Source organism: Lolium perenne, chromosome 2, assembly GCF_019359855.2.
Source record: "Lolium perenne isolate Kyuss_39 chromosome 2, Kyuss_2.0, whole genome shotgun sequence".
Classification (NCBI taxonomy): domain Eukaryota; kingdom Viridiplantae; phylum Streptophyta; class Magnoliopsida; order Poales; family Poaceae; genus Lolium; species Lolium perenne.
In genome coordinates, this window is record NC_067245.2 from 250,796,468 (window position 1) to 250,811,139 (window position 14,672).

Below are 14,672 nucleotides of genomic sequence, written 5' to 3' on the forward strand. Positions count from 1 at the left end.
AGAAAACTGTAGTGAAACTTTATTTTAGCTTCTTCTTCTTCTTTGTTTGGTTGTGTGTATCCGTAGCATCATTAGGGAACTGCGTTGTTATGGAGATTGGGTGCAATTGGTATTCTCGCAATATTAATATATTGCCTTTGTTGGAAAAATAGATACAAGGATCAAGCTAAACACAACAAGACATACAAAGGTAGAAGTCGATGTCAATAAAAGGCCATCTCTGGAGCGTCTCCTCAAGTCCTCATCATGCATGAGGTCTTCTAACCTCTACCAGTGCCACATCTAGCAGCTTCCTATTTTTCGGTGTGCCCTGAACCCTTCAGCACTACATATGTAATGATAGTTGGAAGAAACATCAACTGGATTGCCCAAAATATTCCGCTTCATAGTTAGTTTGTTACATATGCTTTAAAGGGTCCAACACTGGGCCACAAAGCTAAACCAAACTATCCTACAAGGATTCTGAGAAGGTTGGCAATGAACTCACCAAACCCAGATGGGTTCTAATCATAATCCAGGAGTTCCCTCACTTATGCCTACATGAATTTAGCCAGCGAGCAGTTGAAAACAGATGTGGTTGCAGTCTTCCAACTCTCCACACATGGAGCACATCCCATTCGAGGGGCCTAGTCGTCCTCCGATCAACTGCCAAAGGAATACCTTAATCTTCGGAAGCACCTGCGATCGCCACACCTCCTTGAAATGTGTAACGGCTACCCCACTCAAAAGACTAAGATTGATGGATTTGGTCGAGTACGCCCTCCAGGCTTCCAACAACTTATCGAAACAACTAAGGCTTGGATTTCGTGGAATAAATTTTCCCATTCGACCGCCTCGTCAAAGCCAAATTGCCTTCGTAAGTGAAGACGCCACCCCCTAGAGAATCTGCCTGGCCCGAGTCCCTTCCACCGTGGCAAATGGATCGTTGCAACATCTAAACAACCGTGCGTATCTAGGACTAAGTGGTGCCAACCCGACCCACTAGTTCACCCCGAATAAGGTACCTTTCCCATTACATACGTTATGCTTAGCCCCTAGCTTGAAATGCCATTTAATGTTAGCTACGTACATTATGAGGTCGTCAATTCACGTCTTAAGATCTACAATGCTTGCGACAAACCATATTCTGAAATGTAAATGCAGGGGAACAATAGGGTATGCTTTAAAACGAAAGCAATAAAAACAGACACTAGTGGAAAACGGGCCTTTTGCACCGGTTGGTAAGGGCTATATGCACCGGATGCCCAACCGGTGCAAACAATCCGGTGCAAAAGGCCCCCCCCCCCTTTTGCACCGGTTCAGTTACGAACCGGTGCTAAAGGGTGCACCACGTGGCGGCTCAAGGGCGTCCGAGCGGGAGGACCTTTAGCACCGGTTCGTAATACGAACCGGTGCTAAAGGGTTCCGCGCGTAAAAACGTCCCAAAACGCTGCCGCGGCAGAAAAACACTTTTTTCGAATTATTTTCTACTCCTTTTTTTTCTCTTTTCAGAATTTCTAATATTTTAGTTATTTCACAAGTTTAGTCTCTAACTACCCTTATCTCTAGTCCAATTACTTACTCGTGCTCAAACTTCCCGCTCGGTCACCCATCCTCCCACTACTCAACCACTAGCACGCTTAACTTCCAAGTTCCTTTCCATCCCGCATCCAAGTGCTTCGCGCGCATGTATGTGATAGTAGTATCATATCAATCCTTTTAACATGTCGATCGATGTCATATTTCTTTATTGTTCGAATTTCAAATAATTATTTTAATAAACCAAAGTAATGTTGTAATAATAATCTTGAATAAATAAATAAACATTAACTTTATAATTTGTATTATTTTTAATTATTTTAAATTTTTAAATTTTTAATTTTTTTTTGCCAAACCTAAAACCTAAAAATTTGAAAATCTTATAATTTGCTAAAAGTAATAGCAATCTTTATGCAGGATTCAATTATTAATTTTAATTTTAAAAAATAAAAAAAATCCTAAATTTCTGGAAAAAACTAAAATCTTCCTGCTTTCATATTTTCATTTGGAATTTTCAAAATCTAAAAATTAGCTAACCGGGTAAACCCGGTGAATTCGGATGTCATTTTTTCCCACGATGATTTTGATATATTATACGTTTTTTTTCGACGTCGGATGCAAAAATTAATGCGGTTTTACCATTTTTCAAACTTTTTTGCAATTAATGTGAAAATTCAAATTTGTTAATTTTCCCTAATAGTAGGTTGCATAACATACATGAATCTCAAAAGATTTTATTTTTTGAATAATCTATCATTTTCTTTTCTATTTTACAGTGTTAAAAAAGGCGATCCACGGTGGGGAGAGTGCGTGGGGAGCAGAAAAACCTTTTGCACCGGTTCGTGTTACGAACCAGTGCAAAAGGGTAGACCTTTTGCACCGGTTCGTAACACGAACCGGTGCAAAAGAGTTCGTGGCTGACGCCAACCCTTTTGCACCGGTTCGTAATACGAACCGGTGCAAAAGGTCCCGCACGAACCGGTGCTAATGCCCCCTGGACGTGCAGACCGCACGAACCGGTGCTAATGACCCCTTTAGCACCGGTTCGTGCCAAATCCGGTGCAAAAGCACTTTCGAGGACAGGATAAAAGCCCTTGTTTCTACTAGTGAGATTTGCTATTTTCAGAAATATCTTAGCTAACATTTCATGGTTCAACGAAGGCTTCTCTAGAATTTCATGTAGTTTTCCAAAAACTTAAGATTGTTAGAAAAATGAGTTAAAAATCCAAAAATTATGAAAAACAACCAAACACGTTGAAACCTATATGAAAACATTAAATAACAATGAGTCTCACTAAGAGCCATATGAAGCATGAATTACTAAAACATTCTTTTGGCCAAAAGAGATTATTTTCATTTGAAATACGTTCTTAAATACATCTAGAGGCATTATCCCTGCAATTTATTCTGGTTGCGCCAATATCCATAGCATTTGACAATACAATTGTCAAGAATCTTCTCTCAGAGTCTGCAATGCGTCCACCGGCCTAGAACTCATCAGGAAGTCATGGTACCACTTCGCAGACATCTTTTGAGTCCTCACTTGTGTGTTAAAATCCACGTGGTATAAACCGAACCGTACGGTGAAACCATGCGCCCATTCGAAGTTGTCCATGAGACTCCATACGAAGTAGCCACGCACGTTTGCCCCTCTCCTGTAAGCATGCGCACAATTCCAGTATTTGAGGATCCATTTCATGGTTTTTTAAGGTGTCTTTAGTGAAGTGTATAATGTGCATGATTAAATCTATGTTTTTGTCCATGTCACCTGACAGCAGAAGCGACAAATGAGAGATAACCATGCAGGTAGTTCACCCTTCCAACATCATTGACCAAGCCTTCTAGACCGTTACTGCTGTGTTGAGAGTAGCCTGAAAAGAAGGAAAACAATTGGCTATGGTGAGACACGATCATTCATAAGAAAAGAAAACTAGGAGGGTACGGAAATCTTCAGGCTTTCTAATGAAAGCATTCTAAATTTTGTGATGTCCTTGCCACTCACCGTTTTCAGTAATATAGATAGGCACGTTCTCATATCTCTTATTGACGTACTTGATGATCTTCTCCATGCCTTCTGGAACATCATAAAAACCATCGAGTGCAGTCTGTAAGTTTCATCACATGAAACATGTCAACATAAGGAAGAGAAAAATGATAGGAGGACTAATATATAACATAGGCTGTTCTTACCGGTTTTCCAATTCGTACACCGTCTCTTTCACCTATAGCAAGGACCAACGCATTTCCCTCGTAAGTGTTAAGGTCACACGAAGATAACATGCAATCCTTGGCATAAATTGCAGTGTAGTGGTTTATTCCGATGAAATCAACCTTGTTTTGCAGCAGCCTCTTCTCTGCTAGGGAGAATTTTGGTAAGTTTGATGATAACATCTCACGCATTTCTTTGGGATATTCACCGAAGAACAACGGATCTAAAAACCTGCGGAAGGAAGAAGAGTCATGAAAACAATTGTACTACTAAAAGAAGAACCGAACCATTTTCATGTTGTTTCACCAGGAGTTGAAAAGATGACATACCAGTGTATCTCAAAAGACATTGCACGTTGTGCCGCCAGGATATCCTCCGTGTTATTCGTCAGTGACTCGTAAAATTTCATCTCAATCACAATCCCGATCGAGCCACCTTGCTTTGCCTAACACGCAATTGATAAAAACGGCTAACTCAATGGATAAAAACGACTAAGTCAATTAGACAAGAGCGTGTCAGCATTTCAAAATTGCTCAACGTACAAGATAGATTAGTTAAGTTGCCAGGGGGCTTTGCTACCTGATAGTTTCTCTTGTAGTTGTCGACAACTGCAGCATGTGACATGATGATGTTGTGAGCCGCGACATAGGGTTCCCGGTATGAGTTGCCGCTGTTGCAGGTCCCGAACGGCGAGGAGCAGTGATTGGGAGGGTATGTTCCCAGCATGTAGGAGTGCTTGGCGAATACGTTGGGCTCATTGAAGGTCGTCCAGAACTTGACCCGATCACCGAACGCCCTGAAGCACACGTCCGCGTAGTAATCAAACTCCTCCCTGAAAAGAACTGTGTGGCTAAATCACAACTGTTGCTAGAACTGTGGCTAAACATGAGCAAGAAATTGCATAATACCGCAAAGTAAGTACCGGATTCCGGCGCCCAGCCAGCTGCCGTATTGGGTCTCCAGTTCCTGTGGCTGATCGAAGTGGTGCAAGGTCACGAATGGCTCTATCCCTGTTGGACATTGTTAAATTTTTTTTATCAACGTTTATTAAGTTTGGAGGTGCAGCAGATGGAAGAGTTTTGTTCGGAGGTGTGGCTACCTTTCTGCAGCAGTGCAGCGATCAGGCGGTCGTAGAACGCAATTCCAGCTGAATTAACGCCTCCCAAATGGCCTCCTACGTAAATTCAACGACATTTTTGTCAACGAGTTAAACATTGACTACTTAAACTGCAGAGAAATGTGGATGTGCATTGTTCTTTGGCATACTTGGCAGGATTCTCGCCCACGAAATGGAGAATCTGTACGAGTTAACGCCTAGATCGTGCATGATCTCCACATCTTCCTGCTCAGAACCGTGCCAGTATTAGTATACCAATATACTGTACTAGTTAATTAAGATGCATCACATGAAAGTTATTGATGATTGTCTGTTTGCTGATTCCGTACCATGTACCGGTGGTAGTGATCATCTGCTACGTCCCCGTTCCGTCCATCCGTGATGTCCCCAGCTGCAGGGAAATCACTTTTTTAGAGAAAAAGCAGGGAGTTTAATTTGTTTGAAATATGTTACTAAATTTTCATGTTATCCGTTCTTTGTTTTTGTGAATGATGTTAGGATATGGTTATTTAGCTCGTAGTTCTAGATGCGCCTATTACTAAAAATGCATTTCAAAATGTTAAAAAATATGGAAAAAATCGGGGTGTACAAAACAAAATTATATGGTCGCAAGCAAAACTTTTGGTAATAAAAATAGTGCACTGTGTAAAAAGCCAAAAACAATGTCTAATTTGTCTATTTTTACACGGACCACAAAAATACTGTTTTCGCGAAATTTTGTGTGCAAACATAAATCCCTTGATGTACACCTGAACAATTATCTTTCAAAATTTTCAAATATTATATTTTTTAGATAATAGGTGTATCTTCACCTACCAACCTAATTAGATATCCGATGATGTCAACTATTTTTTTATTTAGGGAACTGCTTGTGAGGATTGCTCGAAATGTTGACTTAAGATCCAAAGCGTTAGCACAATTAGGAATCACAGTACAAGGATTAAACCCAAAAGATTAAGGACAATACTTTATACGTGCCCGGAAACAAAAGGTAAGAACATGAGAAATTTTAGCATGCACCTGAACGAACTAATATCAGTCGTCAGTTCCATGTGATCCTATGGCTTATACTATAAGGAAGAAAATAATACTCCCTCCACTTTAAAATAATTGCATAAAACTAGACGTATCTACATTCTACACAGTAAAAATACTCCCTTCTTGACACTAGTCGAGTGAGAAATCAATATGCCCCCGCTTCCTTTTTGTTAGGCTAGCCATAGTACTACTATCATAGCTAGTATCATACACATTGGTCTCACAAAAAAACTGATGTGGCAGCTAATTAAGGAGGAGAGAGGAGATTAGAGTAACATATGTAGATACTGTATCATAGCGCATGTCACGAGAAAAGTTAATGCCAAACAAATCTTGTGCACACATTTGCATTGAGATTCTAAAAAATAATAAATATAGTATAACTATGATACTACTTCATAATACTAAAACTATAGAGATAGTACCACACACAAGTACCATATATGCATGATACTACAACATGATACTTACCACTATGGCCAGACTTAGATTGTGACGGCACGGCTCGGCACGGACTTTGGAGTTCGCTCTGTTTTTTGTTGGGTTTGAGTAGAAAATGTTGATTAATGGACCAATCTATGCTAAGCTCACATCGAGCACCAAAAACCTATTCTTCAATCGATGCAACTGTTGGTGCTAGGCTGCTAGCTAGTTCTCCTAAAAAACAGTGCTAGTGCTACTATGGTAAAGCGACAATTATTGGGGGTCCAGCTAAAAATATTAAAAGTATAGAGAACTGACTGCAATTGCATATAGTACCACGTTGCACTTGAGGAAAAAAATCATTCAGAAACCTTGGTAAGTATATACTACTCCATAAGAGCATCTCCAGCCGCGTCCAACAAACGGCGCCGGATCGAGCGTTTAAAAGACATGTTTCGTTCATGCCGCGTTTGGGGACGTCGCTCCCCAGCCGCATCCCCCAAACAAAATTTTATATATTTAAAACTTAAGCGAATTCATTCAAACTTGCTATATATATTATATAGATTCGAACGAAATTCGATGAAATTTAAACTAAACCTAATCTTGTAGTATTTGCAGCGGCCGGAGGCATCGTAGTACTGGTGGAAGTTCTACATGTCGTCGGTGACGACCTCCTGCTTGCCACGCTCGTCGGGCTCGTCGACGTGCTCGTCCTTCACCGCGCCGCTTGGTCCAGCCTCGCCGTCATCAGTGAATCCACGAGCGGCTTCCCGGTGTCGCGGATGGACATGGCGATCGCCGCGTCGAAGTCGCCCCTACAGGCGACGCCAAGCACGCCTACTCATAGCCCTAGGCAGTCCTTGGGGTCGTCGCTGCTCGCGATGAGACGCTGCTGCCGCTCGCTCCGCCAGAAGCGCCGCCTTCCCGGCTGCCTCGTCTCCTGCTCCCCCTTCACCTCCGGCTTCGGGACGAGGAGGGCGCCGCCGCTGCGCCTTTGCTGCTGCCTGCTGCCGCTGCCGCCGCACCTCGGAATGACTGGCAGCGTCGTGAACTCAGGCTTCTCCTTCTTCACCTCGCGCTTGGGGACGGTGTAGGGCGCGGCGTGGTGCGACGAAGACGGCGCCGATCGCATCGGCCCTGATGAGGAAGAGTTGGAGGAGGACGAGTATGTCCTCCTCGGCTGCCAGCGCGCTGCGGGCGGAGATGGTGGCGGCGACGACGGCGTCTCCAACCTTGGAGCGTCGTTGTTGATGCCGCAGACGACGTTCACTAGGGTGCGCCCCGGAACGACTCAGAAGAGGGCGTGTCCGTCCTTGTTCCAGCTATCCCGTCGGCCAACGAGGCCGGTGGTGCTGTTCATCTCCATGTCATACTGCGCCTGGAAGTAGGCGACCCACCAGGCGTCATTGCCCGTGGCCGCCCAGGTCGGATCGGCCCACACGTCGGCAGTGAGGGCAGACCGCCGGGCCCAGATGGAGTCCCTCCAGCGATCCGTGCCTGGCGACGGCGGTGGCGGGACACCTATGCCGTTGATGGCCATCTTCCACCTGCCGCTGCTTGGCAGGCGCATGTCCGGCTGGACGGGATATCCCGCGCGGTACAGCGCCCACGCCTCCGCCACGGTGAGGCTACCGCGACCGAAGCCGTTCGCCGCGGCGATCTTGCGGGAAGACGACGACATTGGGTAGAGGTTGGAGCTGCGAGGAGAAGATTTTGGAGCGGCGAGAGATTGAGATGAACAAGAATCGCAGGGGCGCTCTTAATGTACAGCGGCGGTAGGCGAAGCGGCAGCGGGTCGTTGCACGCAATAAACGCCGACGCGGACGGCCACGCGGCCATGCACGACAAGACGCGTCCCTGCGTCGACTGAGAAATCTGGGACGCCATTAACGTCGCTTGACCAAAGGTATGCGACGGGGTTTTCGGCTTTCGAGCCGCTGACGCGTTGGGCCCGCGTCTTTTCGCCTCGCTTTTCGTTATGTCCGGCATGCCCGAAGCGTCCCCTGTGTAGCGGAAACGGGCTCGTGGCGCCAGAAACCGTATCGGGCCGCGCCGGACAAAAAGAGACTTTGAAGCACGCGGCTGAGAATATTTTTTTATTCGGCGCGCCCCAAATCCTTTGGGGGGCGCTTTGGGGGGCGCGGCTGGAGATGCTCCAAGTGCAACTCGTCGACAACCACGTGCTAATTATTTGCCCAATGAGAAAAGTGCAACTCATTTCAAAAATCACATGCCAATCGCACGTTTCCTGATAAGTGCAACTTGCCTTGACAACAACTTGCTAATTATCTGTTTATCAAAAAAAGTGCAACTCATATTAAAACCTGACCGCTAATTGTATATCTATTGAGAAAAGTAAAACTTGTTTTAAAAAGGATTGCTGATTACACATTTTGTTGACAAAAGTGCAAGTCGTAACATTTTGTGAGGAAATAAAATATAGAAAAAATAACAACAACATATAAAATACTTCATATAAAATTAACAAGAAATAAGGAAAATGAAAAATCTTCTTTAGTTACACATTTTGTCTAAAGTTTGTTTATGCATAATCCGAGGTAAATATAGAGACCCATATACGGGAAGTTCAAAAGCACGTATGTAATGGGATCGACGCCAATCTTCAACCCCTAGATTATTTACAGAATAATTTTGAGCCCCTTATTTTTCTTTGATAAACACATAAAACATATCTGGCGCAGTCAATGGACCTAGAAAGACACAATAAAAAAAACTCCGTACAACATATTCGATACTCCATTTGTACCGGTTTGTAGTTTAATTAAGAGGGAGCATGCATCTTTAAACTCAAAGAACAGATCTGTAACCACTTGAGCAATTAATCTTTTTTTTTACTGTAACTACGGCGGGCGTGAGCCAGCCTGAACATATATTCAGCCAAGTTGTGTATGAAGCTTTTCAGCCTCTACAAGATGGGTTCAAATGAACCAGAGTACACGGAGGTTACGAGGGGAGAAGAAGAAATGAAAAACGCACACCACCAACACACAAGACTAAGGAGAGAAAAACAAAGTGGCCACCCCACAACCTGGGGACGGTCGGCCGATGAGAATTCTCATCGCGACCCAGGCACAACGATCACGAGGAAGAGCCCCAAGGACATGAAGGAGGGACAACCCAGCTCGAGGACTCGCCGGAGTAGTCGAACGGCCTTGGTCCGCCGAGACCCAGCACCGGCACTGCACCATCGACGTAATCGAAGGGCAGCGCGCATCCGAGACCACACTACGCACCGACACCACCTGTGTCGAGGGTGTGGCCGAAAGGTCGCGCGCGGCCGAGACGACGCCACGACGCCTGTGTGCCACCGGCTGAAGTCGAAAGGCATCGAAGGCAGAGACACCCATAGATTACTCTCGCATGGAGAACCCGCCGCGCGCCGAAGAACCCCACCAAGAACCCGACACCGGAGCCTAGCACCGGCAAGAAGACGCCACCACCACCACTGCCACGGCTCGCCTCGCAACGGAGAGGAGACCGCACCCATGGCCGCCATCTGCATCACCATGGGGCACACCAGCACAGACAGAAGCAGCGTCCTCCGTAACTGATGGCAGGACAGAGGGGCTCCAAACCCAACCACGACGGCTTCCCGCGTGGGAAGCGCGTCACCACCATGGCCGCCACTGCGAAACCAAGGCACTTGTCAACCCCAGCGGCGAACTGCTGCAGGCTGATGGCTGAGAAAGAGGCGACGACCCTCGCAGCCACGCCACTGACCAGAAGCCGGCACACCGCAAGCAGGCACACGCCGCCCGACACCACGCCGGCCAGCGGAGCCTAGGGGGTGGTGCCACACTGCCACCAAGGCAGGCAACGACAACCACCGCCTCAGAAAAGCCGAACCAGAAGGCCGAGACGCCACCCACCACGGGCCCGCCTGGCCCGCGGCAGGCCTAGCTCTGGCCTGAACTGAAGCGCCGCCCTGCAGCCGCTCCCTCCACCGACGCCTGCCGCCAAGAGCCGCCAAAGCGCCGCCCGGAGGCCACCTTGCCCGCCAGGAAGCAGAAGCTTCACTGCGCCGCCATGAGTCCGACCACAAGTGGCCGGCACCCCGCAAGCAGCCTCTCCGCCGCCCAACACCACGCCGGCCAGCAAGGAGGCCACTCACGTCCGCTGCCGCCGAGACGGACGAACGCCGGAGCCTGGGGGCCGCCGCCCTGCCACCAACGCAGGAGACGGCAACCGCCGCAGCAGATCTGGGCAGAGCCAAACCCCGGAAGCAGCCGGACGCCACCGTCGCGAGCGCCCAGCAGCAGCACCTCGAGGCCCTCCACGCCGGCGCACAGCCCCTGCAGCTCCGCCGCCGGAGGCCGCCACCGCGCCGCCGCCGCTCAAGGTCGGCCGCCCGCGCCGCCACCACCCGAGCGGGGGAGAAAGGGGCCCCGCCGCCGCCGACGCTGACCGGGCTTTGCCCGCCAGCGCGCCCCGGCGGTGGCGAGGAGGGGGAGGGAGGAGGTGGGGGGCGAGTGGCGGCGCTAGGGTTTCCCCCCGGTCGCTCGCGGGAGCGACGCGGGAGGGGCCGTGGTCTGGTTGAATTAATTCGTCAACACAAATTCTAAAACGTTCTGAGCAATTAATCTTAGTAATGTAAACCAGCCGAATGGTTAGTATACTAGTACTAATTTAACAGAGCATCATCCAAGCAAACAGTGATGAAGCGAAGTTCCTTTTAATGGCATTACGAGAGGGAGGACTAACCTGAAGAGCGAGAGCAGAAGGAGTGAAGGACAATGGAAAGATGACTTACGCCGTGTGTGGGTGAAGACATCCCAGTTGTTGATTCCCTTGCCGTCCTCCAGGTACGCGCCCTCAATCTGGAACCAGAAATCACAGTCTCGGTAGTGCATTCGGATCGGACCCAGAAATCACAGTCTCGAACACAAAGGAAGTCAAGCTCCACACTGACTAGCTAACCTGGTAAGCAGACGTGGCCGCGCCGAAGAGGAACCCGGCCGGGAACTCGGCGCGGTCGAGCCCCCACGCGGACGGTGCGAGGATCGCCAGCGCCGCCGTCAGCAGCATGAGCATGCCCGTCGCCGAGTACATTTCCATTGCCCGTAGCGCCTCCCTCCACGCTCCTCTTTTTTTTTTTTTTTTTTTTGAGGTAGCTAGAAAGGCAACGCTGCTCCTTCGTCTCGCTGGCACCCTAGCTAGTACTTTTCTTTTAGATGACCCTAGCTAGTGACTCTCAAAAAAAAAAAAAAAGATGACCCTAGCTAGTACTTAAAACTGCGCCGAGCTACCCGATGTTGGAGTAAAATTTCTAGTGGGACACGTTAAAAGGACCAACTCCCGCCGCGGTCTCTGTTAGAGTATATGTACGGTTTAGGTACTCTAGGATAGAGATAGATCTTATATCTTGTCTTTGTACTCTAAGATGATCCCTGTACGCCTATATATACTCGTCTATGAGGCTCAATAATACATCCATCATATTACACATATCTCTCTATCCTTCTACATGGTATCAGAGCGGCGCTGATCTTGACCTAGCCGCCACCCGCGCTTCCGCCCGCGCCGCCCCCGGGGAGGTCAATCTCCATGGCCTACTCCGGGGGCCGCGCAACCCGTATGAGGGTTCATCCGCCGATCCGTTGATCCGCTGTCCTCGAGTCTTTTTTTTTTCCAATCCGTAGATTGGTTTTCTTTTTGCGTCGCCGGTTGCTCGACCGGCGTTTTTCTTTTTTGGTTTGCCGATCATAGATCGGATTGAGTCGCCCATCGTCGTCGTCCTCTTGCGCCTCTACTCCGACAATGGCATCGACCTGCACCGGCCATCAACCGCACGGCACAGCCGCACGCGCTGCACACGGGGCACCCCTACGTGCATCGCAGCAGGCTGTTCTTGCTCGCGCGGTCTCCATCGCATGTCCGTCTTCGTCGCCATTGACCGGGACTACATCGACAACGCCGCCATTGACTCCGATCTGCGCGTCGTCCACGCCATGGCGCGTATCGTGCCGCCGTCGGTCAGATCCGTCAGGCGGCCGGCGCCACGACCCGGCCGACCGGCCACCTGACCGGATTACCCGGCGCTACAACCGGCCGGACCGGCTTCCAGACCGGGTCGGACCGGACCAAGCCGGGCCCAGAACCGGTGCCTACCGGGCCTCTATCCAGGGGCTTCCGTCCAGTCACCCGGCGCCCAGGCCGGCAGACCGGGCTCCAGGCCGGATGGACCGGCGCCCCGGCTGGTCAGACCGGGCCCCAGGCCGGTTGGACCGGCGCCCAGGCCGGTTGTACCGGACCCCAGGCCGACCGTTCCAGCCGTGCATCCGGCAGTATAGGCGTCCAGTCCTGCAGCGCCATCGGCTCCGATCTGCACGTCGTCCACGCCATGGCGCGTATCGTGCCACCGTCGGTCTGATCAACCGACCCCGCGCACGTCTACGCCAAGCACGTCCCCGAGCACGCGCCTACCACCGATCGAGCATCGGGGTGCCGCTGCGTTGCCCCTTCGGGCCGCAGCGCCGCCGCCTTTGGTCCATGCTACCGGCCTCTGACGCGCCTTCCGAGGCGTGTACGTCGCTGGTGGTCTCCCGCCGCTGCCCCGACTTGCGCCCTGCAGCTACGCTGGCTCCTCGGGCCGTGCTGTCGCCGCACACGGTCACCTTCGTCGTCCCCTGCGCATCGATGTTCGAGGCCACCACAGCGCCGCCCCTTCGGCGTGGGTCGCCTCCGTCCACGCATGGTCTTCGTCACGCCACCGGGTCTTCCTCGCCTACTTCATGTACCGCCGCCGCGCCTCCACCCCAGGTCGCCGCTGGGCTCGCCAACCACTTCAGGTCGCGCTGGGCTCGCCGACCACCGCAACGCCCGTCTAGGCGTCCAGCATGACCACCCCAGGTCATCGCTGGGTTAGCCGCCTTCTACGTCTTCGTACACTACAGCTTTGCCGCCAGCGTCCTCGCCTCTTCCCCGACTACGCCACCTGCTTCTCCACTCCGACACCCGTCGTCGAGACTCGCCTCTACCCCGACTACACCACCTGCTCCTCTACTCCGACACCGTCGTCGAGACCTCCTCCACTAGTCTACTCCGACATGGCATGCACTTTGTAATGTTCCCTACCCCCGCACGCTCGGTACTGGCAACACCGGTACGTGCCTTCGTCCCCGACGCGTCCCCGGGCTTGGCAAGCTCGGACTGGCGCCTCGTCTTCATCGGCTTCGACGACGTCTTCATCGGCATCGCCTCTACGACTGCCTCGACCACGTCACCGCCGAGTTCTTCTATGCGTACTCGGTTCTGGCAAAACCAGAGTATGCCTTCGTCCCCGACGTGCGCCTGGTTCTGGCAAAACTATGGTTGCACTTCGTCCTCGACGGCTCCGACTACATCGACTTCGGCATCGACACCCTCTCCACGACTGACTCGACGCGTCTCCGTCACTCTCCTCGCTCACTACGCGCTTGCGGCTTCATGTGCGGCTACCTCGACACCGGCACCCGACCACGACATCGACCACGGCACCCCCTTCGCGCGGCTCCCTCGACCAAGGTTGCAGCACCCACGCTCTCGGCTACCTCGACATCGGCATAAAGGGCTACCACCTCGCTTGCGCCTCACCAGCCTCCTCTCCAGTCCAAGCATCCGCGACGCAACTCCGTCCACGACGCTCCCGCTACGACTGCGGGGGAGTGTCAGCCTTCTGGGGTCCACTTCGATTTATTTCCAGTCTGACCGTCCACGTCGTTCATGTTGTTCACGACGCTCCCGCTACGACTGCGGTGGAGTGTTAGAATATACGTACGGTTTAGGTAGTCTAGGATAGAGATAGATCTTGTGTCTTGTCTTGCACTCCAAGATGATCCCTGTACGCCTATATATACTCGCCCATGACGCTCAATAATACTTCCATCATATTCCGCATATCTCTCTGTCCTTCTACAGTCTCTTCAGTTCACACCATGAACCACGTCACCTGACATCGAGCCTGAGCGACTGAAGAAGAGGGTGTCGTTAGCCCCACAGCATGTGGGTTGGTCGATGCACGTCTTAAGATCTAAAATGGCTACGACCGATCATGTTCTGATTTCTGAATGCGGGGGGGCTGAGGACAATTGGATATGGCTTTAAAACGAAAGCAATGAAGTAAGGTGGACCACGAGTTCAGTGCAGCTAGGGCCGTTGATTAGACCACGAGTCCACGAGTAACAATGATATATGATCGAGATATTTCCTCCGCGCCATGTAGCTCGAGCGAGACTGATAACACATTACGAATTAAACATGCACTAGTGGTTGGGGCGCCCCATGGGGCGCCTCCTCACCGGTCAGGTGCATGCCAATCATGATGGCTGATGCTATGCGCTTATCATAAAACCTGCTCAAGCATGT

At 50.2% G+C, this 14,672-nt stretch overlaps 1 protein-coding gene across 2 annotated transcripts; it reads right to left on the bottom strand.

Annotated features, from left to right (window-relative positions):
* Positions 1–2,801: 2,801 nt before the first annotated feature.
* LOC127335585 (beta-glucosidase 16) lies at positions 2,802–11,412 on the bottom strand. Of its 2 annotated transcripts, none has more exons than XM_051362299.2 (12): positions 11,247–11,412; positions 11,080–11,146; positions 5,174–5,235; positions 4,994–5,069; positions 4,827–4,901; positions 4,650–4,737; positions 4,307–4,559; positions 4,057–4,172; positions 3,709–3,958; positions 3,521–3,623; positions 3,287–3,389; positions 2,802–3,173 (listed from the first exon to the last, which is right to left on the bottom strand). In XM_051362299.2, exons 1-12 carry the CDS (start codon positions 11,382–11,384, stop codon positions 2,966–2,968), a joined length of 1,539 nt encoding a protein of 512 aa, XP_051218259.1. In that variant the 5' UTR covers positions 11,385–11,412; the 3' UTR covers positions 2,802–2,965. The 2 variants fall into 2 exon arrangements, 1 of the variants encoding a protein (XP_051218259.1); XR_007872890.2 differs by having other exon boundaries at positions 3,037–3,173; positions 3,521–3,592.
* Between the last annotated feature and the right edge of the window lie 3,260 nt (positions 11,413–14,672).